This window comes from Leptinotarsa decemlineata, unplaced genomic scaffold (genome assembly GCF_025532065.1).
Source record: "Leptinotarsa decemlineata unplaced genomic scaffold, Ldec_3_MD MMD2_tig00001064_RagTag_RagTag, whole genome shotgun sequence".
NCBI lineage: Eukaryota > Metazoa > Arthropoda > Insecta > Coleoptera > Chrysomelidae > Leptinotarsa > Leptinotarsa decemlineata.
Window position 1 is genome coordinate 5,553,859 of NW_027412558.1, and position 19,637 is coordinate 5,573,495.

The 19,637-nt window shown below is 35.5% G+C and overlaps 1 protein-coding gene across 3 annotated transcripts in view; it reads right to left on the reverse strand.

Annotated features, from left to right (window-relative positions):
* Positions 1 to 19,637, reverse strand: part of tinc (transmembrane protein tincar) — a 252,546-nt gene that overhangs the window by 133,014 nt on the left and 99,895 nt on the right. For all 3 annotated transcript variants that reach the window (XM_074175557.1, XM_023162041.2, XM_023162040.2), the window contains exon 2: positions 2,750 to 3,047. In XM_074175557.1, the coding sequence (XP_074031658.1) occupies positions 2,750 to 2,999 (250 nt within the window). In that variant the 5' untranslated portion in view covers positions 3,000 to 3,047. The remainder of the gene's footprint in view (positions 1 to 2,749; positions 3,048 to 19,637) is intronic.

The window sequence follows — 19,637 nt, forward strand, 5'->3', positions numbered from 1 at the left end:
TTATCGGGAATGTTCCGAAAAATAATGGCCGGGAGGGAGTTTGTTTCCGAAGTCTTTAATCATCGTTAATTGGGGTGGGTGGTTTCTGTGTAAAGGTCGAATTAATCAGTGAAACTTTGGTAGACAAACTTTTCGTCAGAGTAATTAATTCACACAAGAAATTAATTGGAGATATTTTCATCTATCATAATATAAATTGTGGTGAACAAATGGCATCGCTTAGTGTCAAGATACTAATTACGGAACATTAGTTAGGATTGCGTGATTGAACTTATCATCTACATTCAGCGATGTTATTATGGCAATGTGATAGGATTCACACTTTGGGAGTTGGGACCTTGCTGCTAATACTCATTGTCGTCAGTAGCTCTAAGTATATCGTTAGTAATGGGAAGTAAAACTGTCATGGTATGGTGCTTTGTACGAAATCCAGATTGGGTTGACAGTAGTATAGTCGAAGTAACCTATATTGTGAATAGTTAAAGCTGTCAACAAAGAAATGATGCCGCTGTCAACTAGTCCACGTCGACTGAAGAATTGACCGTTCGTATTGGATAATTTTTACTTACCGAGTTTTATAATTGGCTGAAGAGTCATAAAATCAAATTTTGAAGTCATTTTACGGTGACGAATAGAATGGGAGGATGGTTATAAGAGATGTGTTGTCAATGTTCAGTTCAGGAACTGATCGCGATTTGAGTGTTGAAATTTGATATTGGTGCAGTTATAATTACTTAAACATTTTGTTATCTGTTTAAAATATGGCGTCCTTGGACAAGTACTAATAGCAATAACGAGTGTGATAACAACGTAGACTTCTTTCTGTGTAGTGATTTCAATAGCGATGGTGGACAATGCGAAAAAGAGATACCAGTAAAAAAGATTGGGATGCATTTGAATATTGAAACACAGATAGTATGTTTCAACGTATATAAGAATCTACATCTCAAGTTTGGTTTTGAGGGAAACAAACTATTACAAGCAACATCAGATTTGACCGAAATTCCTTTCTCAACTGCACGTAAAAGAGTCAAAAACAAACCTTATGAACGCAAGACGCGATATGATACGGGATTACCAAAAGCTTTAGATGTTCATCTGATGAAATCATTAAAAAAACAATATACTACTGTTACGAAAGCAATGAGATTCCTACAACCGATATCATAAGGAAGAAATTGAATACTTCCGGCCATAACGTGAGCTGCTGTGACAAAACTCTTCAGGATTGGATAAAGAAAATAGGATTTATATTTGAAATAATGAACAAACGTCAAGCAGTCATGGAAAGCAAAAGAATAATGGAATTGCGTAAGAAATACTTAAACCAAATGAGTAAATATAGACAAGAACAATAGCAAATTTTATATTTTGACGAAACTTGGTATGACACTCACGACACAGTTACGAAAGGGTGGACTGATGGTTCGAGAATGTGTACGCCTAACATGCGCAAACAAAGGATTGCGACTAATCATTGTGCATTGCGGAGGAAGTGAAGGATGGGTTTCGAATTCTTTGAAATTATGTGGAAAAAAACTTGAGGACTGCAATAATGACTATCATAAGAACATGAAAGCTAATATTTCTGATAATGGTTTGAAAACACATTGATCCCAAATTTGGATGCCAATAGTGTAATAGTTCTTGACAACGCTCCCTAGCTTTCGTGACAGCTCATCAAACTACCGAATAAAAATTCGAGAGAAGATGAAATACAATTTTTTTTGCATTTTGAAGATTACTATAGCAACAACCAACTACTTGAAGTTTTACAGATGAAAACATTTGAAAAAGTGTATGCCCTTGAGAGTATTGCTGAAAAGTATGGACACACCATACTGAGACTTCCCCCTATTTTTGTGTTTTCAATCCCATCGAGTTGATTTGGGGAAATCATCAGGCATAAAAATAATTTTTCAAAATTTGATAAGAAAGTAGTAGAGCTAGTTAAAGAAGAAGTATATATCTATATATATATATATATATATATATATATATATATATATATATATATATATATATATATACATACATAAGGATCATTTTCTCAATGTTTCGGCATGTTTCGGCAAAGTCTCATTTGCCATCTTCTGGTGATGTCTGTTTTTTTTTCAATCAGAGTGATTAGTTCGAACTATGTGTCTCAATTTTTGGTACAGATATATAGGCTCTTCCATTAGGGATTTCCGAACTTTGACAACTGATAACGTTGAAGCTACATCTGTCAAATTACTTGTCATTTATTCAGTCTGCTTGGCCCAATCACCATGGATGGATATAGCATTCTGTACCATCCGCTCAGCCAATTTTACAGTCGCTATAATCTTCTCACCAAGAGGACTATTCGCAATAAGGTGGATAAAATTGAGTCCACTGGTTCAGTAAACGATCGACCAATGCCTGTACATCGATGAAACGCAAGATCTGCCGAAAGCATCGTGTGCAGGAGAATCCAAAACAGACGATTCTTGTGAGCGTCGCTCACATGGTCATCTTACGTGGAGGTGATGTGAACTGGCCACCGAGATCGTACGATTTTAATCCGTTAGACTTTTTCTTGTGAGGTTTTGTTGAGTCGCAGTGGAATGCGAACAGGACACAAACCACATCCGTTCTCAAAGCCAACAGACACTTTGTTTTATTTGGATTTGAAGATAGGAAGCGCTTAATAAAAGACCCGTATGATATAACTACTCGTGGGATGTTTGGCAAACATCAAACAAAGCAAAATTTTCGTAGTCCTCACCCAATATTCGTCTCAGGCACTTTCGAGCAGCATATCCTTGCAAAACTGAACAAAACAACCCGTACCACACTGACCAAAGGTTGTTGAGATGGATTCCGCATTTTTTCTTAGATTTCTTCGGGTTCGGTAGAGATTCCGTAGATTTTATTGCCTGGTAGCTGGACTTGCTGGAATCGCTCATTTTCTCGATTGACTTTTTGATATCATTGTTATTATCAAATTTTGTTGGTGTGCTTGGAGTAGAGTGCATCACTCAAAAATTGATTGTTGAGGAGTGAGAGGAACTCTGGACGGTGTCCTGTAACAAAAAATAGTAGGTTAGTGTGATTTGCAAATTGGCAGCTTACTTAAACACTTTATTAAATTTTTATTTATTTATTTATACACTGTTCTACAGGTTATAACAGGGATATAAGTCAAATCACAATACAATTATAATAAGGTATAAGATATAAAAACAATACATATAGAATTAGCTGAAGTAGAAAGACCTAATCACAGAGATGTAATAGCAGATATGTCGAGCAGACAACTTGCAGAATTGCATTTGGCACACATGTTATGCAGAGGTGAACGTTTCAGAATATTTGTACGTGTTGTTAGCAGATAAAAAGGATTAACCACTCTAGAGGTTGGTCTAGGAACTTTAAAATCAGTTTTTACAGAATATGTGGGTCAATAAGTAAATTATGAATCAGTTTTAAAAAAAATGTGGAGTGAGAATCACGACAGCAACTGGAGCTATTCATAGTATGTCTAACTAACAATGCATCATGGGGAAATCCAATTGGTGGATAGATATTGTCTGATCTATAGGAGGGAAGTTTTATGAAACGACATTGTACTGATTCAACTTTCTCTGTATACAACTGATGAGGTGGATTCCAAATTATGGATGCAAATTCTAATTTTGATCTGACGAAAGCATAATATAAGGTTTTCGCTGTAGATGGCCCCACGAAATTTCTGGAGATTCGTGCAATAAATCCATACATTCTGTTTGCAGCAGACAAAATGGCTTCAATGTGTGGTATAAAGGAAAGTTCGGTGTCAAAGGTAACACCTAGATCGGTGAATGTGAGAGGCCGTTGAAGTGGAATATTGTTTATTATTGATATGAAAATGGACAATTTTTTAGTGTGTATGTCATTACATTACATTTACTCGCGTTTAAAGGAAGATTATTGCGAAAACACCATTACTCTACACGTTTCAGATTGAGGGAGAGTTGAAGACAGTCCTCGATGCCATTGATCTCACTATACAATTTCAGGTCATCCGCTATATCAAACAGTTAATGTCAATGACCTCAACTATGTCGTTTATGAAGGCGTTGAAGAGAAGTGGACCTAGGTTGTTTCCTTGTGGAACACCTGAGTTAGCTGCATATCCACGTACTTGAAGCCATTGAATATATCATACTGACGCCTGTCACTGGACTATGATATAAAAAGTTGGATCAAAGTCAGAGAAAAGCTGTACCTGTACAATTTCGATAGCAGTAATCTGTGATCAAGTCTGTAGAACGCCTTGAAGAAGTCCGTATATGTGACATCAGCTTGGGATCTCCTATCAATGGTTTCAGAGATATATTGGGTAACACTAAAAAGGTTGGTGCTTGGTTCTTCCAGAAAATCACAGTTTATTTCATATATTCAAAAGCCAGAACGGAAATATGCATACAGCTCTGAACTGAATTGTGGTGGTCAGTCAGTCAATAACGTCAGTAAATTTCTTTTATTGACGCAACTGCAGTGAATATCCTATTTCTGCTACTGGCATGTTTTTCCATGAAAATAGCAGTCATATGCAGCAGAGTTGTGGAAACTATTTTGTATTATATGATATCAGATTATATAATCCTATGTTTATGATATCAGATTATATAATCCTATTTTTATGGGATTTCAAATCAGCGTTTTATCCGAGAGTTGTCAAGTAGTTTCAAGTTGCTTTGAAGCTTCAGAAAAGATTTATTTGGATGGAATTCTCATTACATTTAATCTCGTAAAGGTCTGCATTTTCTTGAAATTGCATTTGGAATTTATCTCAGGAATGAGTTAATTGTGTAAAAAATGAATGAGAAAATGCCGTGTTTTGAGTAGAGTGGAGAGGAAATGGATGTCGTATTACACTACGTTCCATGAACACACTCGACTTTAATATAATAATACCAATAATAAATGATGGTAAATCGATTTCATTCACATTTTTGATAGATTTTTACAAAACGGTATATAATAATTTGAGGTGAAGTGTTATTGCAAACTTTTTCCAAGTTAGCCTAAAATTAGTTGATCAATTATTAAATCAATTAGAGGAATAACAAAACTGAAACTATATTGCGACAATAAATACATAGGACTCAATGATAAGTCATAAAAAAGATGGAAAATTCCAGATTATCAGAATATGTTCTAAAGTTAGGTTGAGAAGAAGAAATGCAAGTTTTTTTTTAAGTCGAATATATTGAAATAAGTAGCATAGAATATTTTGGAAACTAGAAATATTAACTACATTAGAACTTCATAGAAAATGGATATTGAAAGAATGATGAAGTCTAAAAATTACAATTGAGTATAAAAAATAATGAGTCAAAACGAATTTCCAATCATTCTGTTAACTCCATGAATAATGATTAGATTACTTAGAATGTTTTTATTTGTTTGTTTCAGTATGTTCTATTATGGAAATGAAAATAGCTAACTTTAAAATTTTGTCGGCAAACTATAGTCTTCATCTCATTTTATTGAGTTCGATTTGGCCAAAGTTAACTACGGCTAGGAGTCTATATCACTTTATTTTATAGAAAATTATTTAGAAACATTTTTTCACAACGCTAAAAACATGGAATTCGATCAGACAAAGATTTGTAACGCCGAATTTAATTTCAACTTGATATAATAATTCAGATAAAATTTTTAACACTTTTATTTATCTTCACTTATATGTTTGTTTGTAACAGAAGCCTTTGGACTCGACAGATGTATTTTAAACTTTGTACACTTATCAATAATCGGTGTCAATTCAATAATTTCATAAGTTCATTTCATTATTTTGATCAAGATCCCAGTTTTGAATAATTTCCTCTCACAACCACACTTCTGCGCATGCGTAAATATTTTATGTTAAAACTAATGGGCTTGAAATAGTAAGCCACACTGAAAAGTGTAAAATAAATAATAGTTTGAAAACTGAAAAAACACGCTTCAATAGCAATACGAACTAAAAAATTGAAACTAATTTAAAATTGATTGATAAGTCCTATGGCTTGATGTAACTAATGACTTTCAATAAGTCTGAAATCAGAATAAATCTATTTACAAAAAAATAATTCTGTTGTAAAAAAGCGTAAGATGCTTTAAATTATATTTCTATTATGGCGCCAACCTGACAAACAGCTCCTAACCAAGTATTTATAACACTGGATATTTAGCACCTCACACTTTTTTACCAACAAAATTAGTTTTTCTGTAATAGATTTATTTTAATTTCAGAGTTATTAAAAGTCATTGGTTGCATCAAGCCATAGGACTTATTAACGATGTTGAACACAATATCAAATTAGTTTCGAACTATTTTTCATTTTTTAGTTTGGGTTGGTATCCAAATTCGTTGATTCTGAGCTAGATATGATCTATATCTGTATCTGTAGAGTACATTCTCCCGAGGAGTTATCCTCCTAGGTCAACGTCCATCCTGCCCTTTCCAGGAAGGTGGACAGGTCACTAGGAGACATCTCCTTTATATTGGCAGGTGTAGGCCGAACACACACTCTCTTTGGCAACCTTGAGGGGTCTCACGGTGACCTCCGCGAAGGTTTTGGAAGGTGCAGCGACATTACTGTCGTTGCACGGCTTCCTCAACCTTCTTGGGGTTCCCTCCGTGGAGGTGCACAAGTGAGGGAGCTTTCCTGTAGGGGCAGCCGGTTCCTTGCCTTCATTCAAGGCGAAGCTTTTGTCGTACGCCGCAGGAAGTGCCATTGCTGTTGGAGATGGAATGGGGAAGGAGGAGGGCGCACTTATAGTTGCTGCCACGCCTGCCTCTATCGCTCTCTTTCTCCTTTTGGCCTTGGCGCCGCAAATGCGCTTACGCCTTGGCCTTTGTATTACATCACGAGGTGATCTGCCATGGCCAGCCTCATTCCAAGCGGTAGATTGGGGTGGATATTTCTGTTCATTCCCAACCACCGCCTTAGATTGAGGTGGGCACTTCTGTCCAGCCTCGGGATTGGATTCTGTTTTTGTTGTTTTTGTTTTCGTGTTTGTTTCATTCATGTGTGTTCCCACGATTAGCAATGAAAGTGTTGGTCACTCTGGCAGAGCCTCACATCATCAGACGTAGGTTGATTACAATCCCTGCGGCTATTCAGCTGTCAGCACGATTCCTTGCACCTCAGCTTGGGTAGGCTTGTCCACGGTGGCATGTTTTTCAAAGGCTTTTGGGGAGTTTCAGTTTCCCTCACCCTACTTATTTCCGGCGACCACATTGGCTTCCCGGACAGGGCCTCCAGTCCCCTGGCCGTTCCCCTATCCGCCACCTGGGTACGCGCCCAATAGGTAACCCAACCCACGGGCTAGATATGATAATAATGATAAGGTAGTTTCTTGTTTCGTCAATTCGTGTTTCGTCACCTAGGGAAATTTTACCTGTTATGACCCATTTTATTCTTGTTTCGTCAACTGCAAAATATACCTGCTTAAGGTGTTCTTGTTTCGTCACCTCATCTTTGCACCTGCGCTAGTGATTAAGAGGCTTCTATTTTGCATTTTTTATTTTTATTTCAAAAATAATTATATACGGTTTAAACAATTCGATTCCAAATAAAGTCTAGAAATTGGAAAAGTTTGCCTTTTTCAAACAAAGAATGAAATCTTTCCTCTTTATAATATTAGTGTAGATTATTGATTAATGTAATATTATTGTAAATAAGCATTAAAAAGAATTTAGGTTTACGAATTGACTAAACAAGAACAAATCTGATAAGAATAATTATAGAGTTTCTATATTTTCTTCGTCGTTTATCATGGTTATTCTCCATCCAACCATTAAAAAACAGTTGACAAGAGTGTTAGCATAATGAGGAGATGATTTTAGCTTTCAGCCATCTCGATATATGCACTTGACAATATTTTCAATTGTTTTCTTTAATGTAGAGTACAGTGTCATTCAGTTGATTTTTTGGGGAATATATCTAGGCCGAATTCCGAAATTCTAGAAATTCTTTGGTACCGCAAATGGTTTGTAATTAGATATATCAGACTGATAAACAATTTGTTAGTGCAAATGTAACTCGGATTTTTTTAGATCATTATTTCAACACATAAACCCGTGCTAGTCCCGTTTGTGATTCACCTCAATCCTGTAACAAATAAATAACGAGTTAGAAGAGGCAATTAAATTTCCTCCCTATAAAAACTTCACCAAACATACCGCCACCCCTTTCAAACAATAAAAAATAACGGTTGTTTGTTTTTGGAAATACAACCCCTCGAATGTGACTCTTACGCGTGTCGCCTCTAGCAATATTATTCCAAAACCGAAAACTTCACGAGTGGAAACATCCTATCCTCTCGTCCTTCGTTCCGCACTTCATGCCATTATCATAAACACCCCCCGAGCGAGCGTTGTTCCCACAAAGCTTTCATGTACTTCTTTATTATTGAAGAGGTGTCCCGAAATCACTCTCAGGTGTTTCAAGATTTTTTGCGATTCCCCGAATAAAACCCCACATGGTTTTCATAAACGGATCGGATTGGAATACAAACGAGCAAGGGAGCCGGGGAACGGGAAAGGGGAGGGACACCCCGAGGAAAATAAGGTGAGCGGAAATACTAGAAATTAAGTAAGTTCTGAGGATGTTAATTTATGGCACAGTCACCCCTTGCAGAAGGTATTTGGGGTGAAATGTTGCGCATATTCTGGAGACACGTGCCTTTTAGTTGGGAAAGTCAGGAACGTAGGCGGTGTAGATTTCGGAAGGTCTATGACTTGGTGTTATTGATTTTTTTTAAGAGGATGCCACAATATGTAATATCCATGAATGAAATGATAAAAGGTACATTTATATTCAAAAAATATCGCAGAATTCTTTATTATAATGACGTCCATAGCTACCTTGGTAACAGCGATGATGTAAGCATATCAATAATATACCTATAACTTAGTTAAACCTTTGTATATACACTTTTATATATAAAGGTTGAACTGTAAAAAAATATATTTTTCCAAATCAACTGGCAATGTTGACTTTTACTGATTTATTTATTTATTTGTAATACAATACTCTACAGGACATAGCCCAATTACAGAGCAGGAAATAACAGAGTATAATAAATAGATACTATAATAGTAGATACTAGATAACAGAAAACAACATATAATTAAAATAACGATAAAAATAAAATAAAAACAGCAATAAAAATTAATTGGCGCTCCGGGGCAACTTCATTGATTCCAGTGGCGCATTTGCTTTTTCAGCCTCAGGAAAACCCGGAAAAACCTGCAGCACCACATCATCTGAAGATCTTGATCTAACAATGTCCGCTCTCTTATAAAACAAAATGTGGGGTGTCTCCAGAGGCTCCAATAAATTCAATGCATCGCCAGAACACTTCGTGACACGACTATCGTCAAACTTAAACCAGGCCGTTTCTTCTTTGACCAAGGCGTAATAATGACCAAATTCAACGCCAGAACCACAGTGAACAATGACTGCATGAATATTATAATAGTGGTCTGCTAGGTTGAAATGTTCATCTATTTCGAACCTTCCAAAGAGTTTCTTGCTTCCGTTAGAGGTTGAGTCTTGTTTGAAAATCATCAGTGTTATTAATAGATTGACTGGAGCCTCAGCTATAGATAACATATGTATGAGACGGCTCTAGTGTACTTTGTGGCTACAGGTGGCCTTCTTAAATTCAGTAGACTTCCTGGTCTTCCAATCTTCCTCAAAACGATTGAAACATTTATCATTTCCTGAAGATTTCAAATTTTCTGATAGTTTGTCTTCGTCTTTAAAAGCGTTACCGAACAGGTTGAAGTTTTTGAATAATTGATTACTTGGAGGTGAACTTCTTCGATGGTAGCTGAAGCTGTGATTATTTTCATCTTGAATGTCTCTGACCATTTCAAAAGAAGAAACTGAATACTACAACTACTTACTACACATGCCTTTTTGTTTTCGATAAAAAAGATTCCACGATTTCACGACATCATTGATTACCTAACATAAGCTATGTAACTGCTTTTCTTGTAGTTTATTCGGTTGAAAACTACGCAAAACAAGAGTCTACAATTCTCACACCCCTGAATATTTTTCTATAGGTTCAGTTGTGACCAAAGTTGAACTCACATAGATATATGTGAGTTCAACTTTGATAATATCAAGGATTGAAACCATTGGAATTCTAGATCTTTTAATTTTTTTCATAAATAAATTGAATCTCTATGAAAGTCAAGAAATAAAAAAGTTCAACATCGAAATCAATAATAATTTCTACACTGTCGATTTTTTTTATTTAGAGTGAAAATAGAAATTGAAAAGATATTATGACTGAATAAACCGTAACTAAGCAAAGTTAATTAGGAATCATTGAATGAATATTCTCTTTCATATTTTCACGAGATAGGAAAGACCTTTCAATGTTTTACTGCTCAGAAAATAACAATAAAATGAAATACGTGAAACGAAGCCATTGTAAGTTTATTCACATATTCATACATATTTCTGTAATTATAAAATGACTTTTGTATATAATGCTGTACATAATGTTTTCCAGAAACATATTCAAACAATGTATTGATTGAAATTCTTTCATTTTCAGATTATTTGAGGAATAGTTATTCAGTGAACTTTATAGATATTATTTGGAAGAAATTTAAGAATTTCACTGTCTCAGTCACTTCCAGTTTTCACTATATCTTACCAATTATCAAATTGTCCACCTTGTGTAATAAATGATGAACAAATAAAATGTGTTTTCCAATACAATACTACTCTTTCATTACTTGTATCACTTATTTTACGAAAGTATATTCTTATATCTGGAAAGAAGTGTATTTTGAACAGCTCCTCAGGAATGGATAGTACTTGGCTTTCCATCGTGAAAAAAAATATGGATGTTGACGAATTCCATGTTAGGTGGGCGATAACTGGTTATCCTAAAAAACAGATTTCAACAGATTTTCTGATTGATTCGGCCGTTTTTTGATGAAGATCCATGGTAATTTCATAAACTAAACTTCACGGTTTGATCTTCACAAACCTTATTTGAAAAATTATCACGACCCAATTGTACTTACCTGTGGTATATAAATATTAGCGTCAGAAGCAAATTGTGGTATTCACTTCTTCTTCCAGCAATCAAAAAACGATACGCCTATGCTTGCTCTGTTTGCCATACGTTGGATATCGTCTATTTGTGTTGGGAATTGGAGCCAGATCGGTATTATCCAATCTTATTGGAACATATATATTGTACGTTCAGGTTTTATTACTTTTGTTTTTATGCCCAACTCAGTATTGAATGATTGCCAAAGTGACAAGCTCGCAAATAAATATAATGCAGCAGTTTACTTTTTTCCTTGTGTTTGTTTCAGGAAGTATATCCCATTTCTGGAAGTAGCGGGGTGGTTTTATATGCTTGGATTTATGGTCGGATGTTTTTTATTTTATCAGAAGAATGATTCATTCGAAGTGCTCTCTTTCCTCTAGTAAACTGGAAGTGAGAATTGATACCTTCATAATGCGAGATAGACTGTTTGAAATGTTTCTTCCTTTTATTTGAAAATCAAGAAATTTCAAAGTTGTTGAGACATCTTCCCTAAAACCGTTCCTTATGTAACTCTGATTACTACGGGGTAAACTGGAACACATACTTTTCAATACAATTTCATTACCTTATTACAAAGTAACAATTATACGAAGACAGAAACTTTTTGGGGCATTTCAAGACATTTTCAAAGCACGCTTTCCATGTGGGTTTTATCCCTACTCAGGGGTAGCTACCCTCTATAATGAAAGCTGACAGCATTAATTGGTCATGAATGATGAATCTCTTCTCCGTTGTCCTTCATACATTTTCAAAAACCTCGAAATTAATCAATCGTACAAATTTACTGATTTACAGCCCTGATTGATCGCCTCTATCGTGGATGTTTACCTTTTCGGAACACGCAGTGGCAAAAGTGAGTTATAGCAACAAATTAATATTAATACACGTTTTGCATGCAAATGAGCACTGGGAAATGAGGTTTCATTCAAGTCCTCGTCTCGTAAATCAAACTTTAACGCGAAATTGCTATTTTCTTTTGCCTTTTCGGCTTCAGTGAGTTATTATACGTCCCGACGAAATGCCTCACTTTTCTCCAGGAAAACTATTGTGAATTATTCGCTTCATGTATGAAAATTGTGCATATGACAAAAAGGCACATGAACTTTGACGGCTTTGAGATCAAACAATTCGTATTTGTGTCATGCGAAAACTTTACATCCGACAGAAGTCTATTCGTGTGTGTGGTTCAGCACTAAAGCACATTGACGCTTTCAGGGATCACAGAGAAAGAGCAATTTAAGAATATTTCAATGACGAGTTACAAGAATTGCCGTTTCCTTGTGATATAGTATTTCAAACAGACGATGTCTGTTCAAATGAATATATTTAAAAAAAATAAAAAAAACGCTTTTGAAGAACATCGAACTGAAAAGTTAAAAATATTTTTTTTAATAAGCTTAAAACAATAACGAACGAAAAATACTAGAATTAGTTGTGGAATTGGCCGCGGTGGTAGTGCGCCCGACTCACGATTGGAAGACCGTGGGTTCGAATCCCGCCTCGACCAGATATTTTTCTCGAGAGAATTTATCTGGTTGAAGCTGCAACCGTGTTAGGAATCACACGTTGAAAAGTAAGACCTCGTTAGTCCTTAGCTCGCACAAGTTCTCAATTTTTGAGAGTTGTCGTTGGTATGGGGGCGACAGCTGATTGACGGAAAAACAGATTTTGAACTGATTTTATTAAACAGATTATTGTAAAAAAAGCGACGGGCGCCTGATATACAAAAATATGGCACAAAGCGCCCACGTTTTTTTCACAATAATACTAGTATTTTTCGTTCGTCATTGTTTTAAGCTTATTAAAAAAAATATTTTTAACTTTTCAGTTCAATGTTATTTAAAAGCGTGTTTTTCAGTATTTTCAAACTGTATTTATTTTTCACTTTTCAGTCCGATTCATTGTCAAAAATATTTTTTTAAGTTCCAGTCACTAGTATTATAAATCTTTGACAGACGGCGCATGAACGTAAAATTCCTGTCAAACAATATAATAAAGTTTGAGGTCTCAAATTATATAGTAATACTAAGATGCAGTAAGTCTCCAACAGAGGGCGGACAATTGTAAAAATTGTTTCGAAGTAAAGAGAAAATTTGAAGTAATATTTTCAAAAAACAATTTGAAGAATTTCACTAGTTCGGACTTCCATTGTCTACTACATAAAATAATTCGAAATCCCTGAAACAACTAAAAAAGAAGAATTAAAAATGAATAAATCTAAAGTAAATGGAACTTCGAACGTTCAAGCCAGTCTCTATATAGCTACACAGTAGGTTTAATGGAATGACGCCTAACAGAAAACAACTACTCCCCTGGCTAATACCACGAAGGGCGTTGGATTATATCCGACAGGCGTCAGTGCAGGAATCTTCACACAAAATGTCCTGCATATGCAATTGGCAATACAACTAAAAGAGTTGACTTTCAATTATGGAACGGGCACACTTGCAGACCGGTTTCGGGCTTATTAGCCACACATCAGTGCAAGATAGTGACCATCATCGACCTAAAGTCAATGATATTCCACAATTGAAAATCGGAATTCTTTCAGAGTATTTCATTCCTCTTCCGAAGTTGGAGCGAACACATCACAGAATGTCACTCCATCTAATGAACGAGGTACTAACCAACTGCATATCCGTAATTTGACTGATCCCTCTGAATAAGGCAGAAAAACTTTCTTATTAGTCAGTGGGCTATGCTTGAAGCAGTTTAATAAAAAAATAAAAATGAATAGCTGAAAATAACAATTATATTAAGCAATACTGCTTACTGCTTAATATAATTGTTATTTTCAGCTATTCATTTTTAATTCTTCTTTTTTAGTTGTTTCAGGGATTTCAAATCATTTTATATAGTAGATAATGGAAGTCCGAACTAGTGAAATTCATCATGAAACATTGTCAATCACCTTCAAACAAAATTTTGATTTGAAGTTTCATTCAAAATATTAATGGTCTATAAATATTTTTTCAGTGAATAATTTTATTTTTCAAATCAATTTTTTGATTTGATATGGATGTCAAGCACCTTTATCCTAATTTTTCGATTATTTGAAATATTTGAGTAACTGAATTTTTTAGGTGTTCAATTTACGATGAAGTTCTCATTGTTGATATCCATATTCTGGTTTGCTTTCAAATAATCGAAATGTATCTTCTGTATGTAAAATGTATCTTCTGTTTCGTTCAAAACTTTTTCTGTACTGAATCACTGGTAATTGTAAATGTTCAAATATTTCATCGTTAGTACAAAATTTCGCTAACATTTATAATTCATAAAATATGTTTTTTATTTTGATTTTCTTTTGAACAACCTATCAAGGAGGTTACATATAGCATCTGCCCGCGAATGGCTCAAGCAATAATTGATAGTTACGTACAGCGGCCATCTGCTCGCAAACAGATCAAGCAATAATTGATAGTTACGTACAGCGCCATCTACCCGCGAATAGATCAAGCAATAGTGCCGATAATTCTGTCAATACAAATCCCGAGCTTGAGAGTTACAAACAAACAAACAAACAAACAAACAAACATACATACATACATACAAACATACATACATACATACATACATACATACATGCATACATACATACATACGTACATACATACGTACATACATACATACATCAATCAATTTCTATTCTGTTTCTTTCAAAGTAGTCCCCCACAGATGTAATACACTTGTGCCAGCGTGTCTCCAATACTCAAAGCAGTTCTGATATGCACTTTCTGGTATGTCCCTGAGCTTTCCCAGGAATTCGGTTTTTATCTGCTCAATTGTCACAAAACGTCGTCCTTTCATGAATCTCTTCAATCATGAAGAGGCATGATAACGGTATTGTTTTTGGCGTTCAGGGCGAGCGTCGTTTTTTACACTTCCTCGACCTTGTTGAAAAGCTTGTACTATGTACTTGGAAACATTTTTCTGACTCAGAACAATCACCGTATGCCATCGCCAATCGAATGTACGTAGGCCGCGAAATTTCAATATTCAATAATACGTATAATGAATGAACGTGTGTATGTATAGTATTTCCAACAACGAAAGAATGATTATTTTCATATATCGCGTTCCTAGAAGTTACTAGAAAAATGATGAATATTAAATAAGCTCCCACTTGCACGTGCAGTTTTGTCAGATTCCGAATTCAGTTCACTTCAGATGTCATGAGCGTTAAAAAAGACTAAAGGAAGTGAAATAAAATAGTGGAGTAAATATATTAGGTTGGGATAGGTTAGGTCCAAAGTGAGAGGGATTATTAGACACTCCACCGCAACCTGCAAGGGTTAATTGTGGCTCACACTTATTCACACTCGACCAAATAATCCCAGCTTCTCAACGAACCCGATTAGTTTGTACGGTGAGTAGATCATAAGGTACGAGTACAGCTCTGCCGAACTCTAAAAACCTGATTCGGTCCCCAGCGGGGCATGCACAAAGCATGTGCTCTGCTGTTTCATCATTCTCCAAACATAGGCAACACACACTGTCTTCCGACAGTCCGAGACTCTGCAGATGATGATTCAAAGCAGTGACCTGTAAGAAGTCCTGTTAGACATCGTACTTCATCCCTATCAAGCTCGTATCAAGTTGCTAAGGATGAATAAAAGCCTTGCAGTGAGCAAATCCGGGAAGATTCTGCCAGAAGTCTATAAACTTTCTTGCCATCCAGGTATTCAACGTTGGTTTGGCAAAGCCTAAAGCGATGCCAATGACAGTTTCTGGTCCGGTGAAGCTGCTTGCAGCACTCTTTTTTGCAAGGGAATCAGCAGCCTCATTACCTTCCAGGCCAGTATGGCCAGGAATCCAGATCAGAGACAATCTGTTAAGTCTTCCTATCGAGTAGAGTCGTTTTTAGCAATTTGCTTCCAATTTAGATGTTGCTCGGTAAGAGCCAAGAGCTTTCAATGCCGCGTGACTGTCCGATAATATTTTTATTGACTTGTGTGTGCGGTTGGATTCTTCCACCTTCTCCGTACACAATTCAATAGCATAAATTTCCGCTTGGAATATAGTCGTATAGGTTCCTAGAGAGCTTGATATCTCTGTCCTGGGTCTGCGACTGAAAACACCTGCACCAGAACCGAAAGATGGTTTTGATCCATCTGTGAACCAACAGAGTAAATATATTATGACAGACTAAAACAACATTAAGATTTTGATACAAATGTTGCACAATGGTTTTTTTGTAATATTTCATAGTCATTAATTTATAAATGCCTCACTGACGAACAAATTTGCTTCACAATAATTCTACTTTGAATAGGGCTCATACTCAAATAAAGTTGGTCCATGTTGTAAAGTACCTATTGAAGTTGATATTTATGAGGCAAGAATATCTTCTCAAAACGTTATCATACGATTTCGGTGGGTATATAGAATCAGAAAAAAACCTCTCAAAAACATCTGAAGCAGCAGATCCAGATAAATGTGTTTAGAGGTCTCCTGATACCATTGCAGGGTCATTATTCACAATCGATGTAAATTGAATATGAAATTGTGTTTCCAATTAATATATGCATCAGTTGCGTCCTATACAAATATGTCACGAAAGGGATTCATTACAGGGACAGAATTTCAAATATTCGAACGTGATATATAGTTTATAACCTGCACCGTTTGTAACACTGACAGTGATTGATGCACTCCAGTCTAGAAAATGTTCATGAGCTATATTGACAAGTACTTCCCCCAAGACGGTTTTGACCATTCTGCTTTTGACACATCCATTTATGCATCAATAAAATGGACGAGTATGCGAAAAAGGTTTATTGTATTAGTTTGAGAATGTCCATATAGGACGAAACTGCTGTAACGTTAGTTACAATCAAAAGTGGTAAAAAATATAGAAATTTTCATTTCTCTCTTCATTATGATCTCCTACCACGTAGGAGATCATCGGTATCCATCGAATTATTAAGAAAAAGGTTCAGGTCTCAATTTTGATATTTGAAAGAGTGAGAGTTACACAGAATTGGGGTAAAACTGTATAATAAACAAATGATTCGTCAGAATTCGAAATGAACTGTTTCTTGGATACATTTCTGCATTTTGAAGATGTTTTAATACAAAACAATGTTAGTCATTTCTTTTAAATGAGCTGTCTACAAAATATGGTCAATATCTTATAACTCCCTAACAATTGTGTGTCTTCATGTATAGACTGTTTAGAGTATTGAGTGTGCTGAAAAGTCAGTAGACTCACTCACAGATGGCGCATCCATAAGCTTTTTAGTTAACCCTAACCTTCAAAACACACGTGAACAGTTTGTCAGATGAAACATTCTAAGTTGGGCAACTTCTGTTTGTTCACAGAAAATGGATAAAAAGGAATTTTCTGTGTTGACAAAGCATTGTTTTTTGACGAAAGAATGCTGAACCTTTGAATTCTGGTTTGGTGAGTTTAAACGGGGTGAAATGAGCACCGAGGACGATGCACGTCCTGTATATTTTATGACACCAGTTCATCAGAATTGACTGAAGTTTTCAAATCGATGAAAAATCAAAATGCTGTGGGTTATGATGAGTTATCAATAAAAATCTTCCTCCTCCGGCATTAATAGTACGTTCAATGCTGATTAATGATGGGTTTCGAAAGGGCACATTTCCTGAGTTTTTGAAAACAAGTGTAATAATTCTCATTTACAAAGGAGGTGATACTCAAGATTCATCTAACTTCAGACCCATCTCTCTATTCCGAATTTAGGAAAAGTGATAGAGAAGCTCGTAAATATTCGCCTGATAAAATATTTTGAAGCAAACAAATTAATCAGCAATGAACAATTTGGATTCAGAAATAACAAGAATACGTCTGATGCCATGCTTAATTGTCTAGAAATGGCGTACAACAGCATCAATGTAGGCAAAAACGTATCGGCAGCATTCTGTGATATGACTAAAGCTTTTCACTGTGTCAATCACAAATTATTACTGCAGAAACTCTCTCACTATGATATAAGAGACATGGCCCTGAAGCGGATGGAATCATATTTGACAGGACGAAACCAACTGGTTAAAACAGGTTTAAGTCTCCATATATATTTCTTCTGTATATAAATGATTTTTGCCTCTTAGATATATCTGGTTCCTTCACTTTATTTGCCTACAAAACTACCATTCCATGGCACTCTAAAAATGTGAATTTTCTTCGAAAAAATGTTACAAGAGACCTGCAAAAAAAGTCGTGGTGCGACGCAAATTTTCTATGTTTGAATTTCAATAAAACAAAACTGAGTGTATTACAATAAACTGAGCTCACCAATTTTGGAGTGACTAGTATCCTGACTTTGAATATCCGGTTCAAATTGTCGACAACGTCAGTTATGAATAAGTATCTGGACAAGAATTTCATTTGGCCACCAGCCTTAAGGGAAGTTCGTCCTGAGAAAATTAATATTGAAGATAATTCGGGTGATATTGAAAAAATAGTTCAATGGGATGATAGCATACATAAAAAATATTTCAAAAGTAACTATCAGCAGACAAACGAAGCTACTTCTGAATATTCTGTAGCGTAGATCTATGAAAGAAGGAGTGCCTTAAAGGAAGAAAAATGAAGAAAGCTATGAAACTAGAAATGCAGACGGATCTTGAAATGATTGAGATGAAACATTGGGGAAGAGCTGAAATAATCGAAGTAGCTTCTGATTACTGGAGTTTTTCCCAACACCAAACCGTTATTTCAACACCTCGACACGTGTTCCGATCACCAAAAGATCATCTTCAAGAGGAAGATCAAAATGTAGAAGTAGCTTCTATCTAGCTATTGAATTGAAGCAACATGGAAGTAGCACAATGCCTTTTCGCTTTTCAACAAGATCATGATGGAAAACCTGAAGAATGACTGTCGTTCAATGATCAGTTGTGAATAATTTCAAGTTGAGAGAGCAGCAGAAATATTCTAAATGACCCACAGACTCATCAATATCCTGATGTCCACAGATAATTCTAATAAGGGATTTATTTCAATAAAACAAATTGCAGTAAATAACAACTCCAACCCGAACTTGATTCATCGCATTTTTGACAAGAAATTTCTCAAACTGGTCAACAATCAAATACAACACCACATTGAAAATGACACTTACACCTACAAAACACTCACGAAAGAAAACCATTAGATAAATTGGAAAGACTACTAACGATAGAGAACATTAACATAACATATAAGACCGGTGACTCATATAAAAAATAACAAGTCAAAGATTTACAGAAATGATAAATTAAGTGTCTTCAAACACATGTGAATCGTGCCTAAAAGTTTATATAGGAAAGACTTCTAGAAATTTCAAAACGACATGAAAGCATTTTCAAACTGAAGAAAACCAATTCCACCTATGCCTGTCACCTTTCAAGTTAACTACCACGATTTCAACATGGACTATGACATACTAAATTAAAAATAAAGGACAGAAATTGAACCTGCTGGAGAGTCTGGAAATCAATAAACGAAAGGAGATGAAAAATTTGCAGACATCGGAATAACGATGATTCCGCAGAATCTGGATGTTGTTTTAATAACTTCTGAAATGCAACAATGAAAT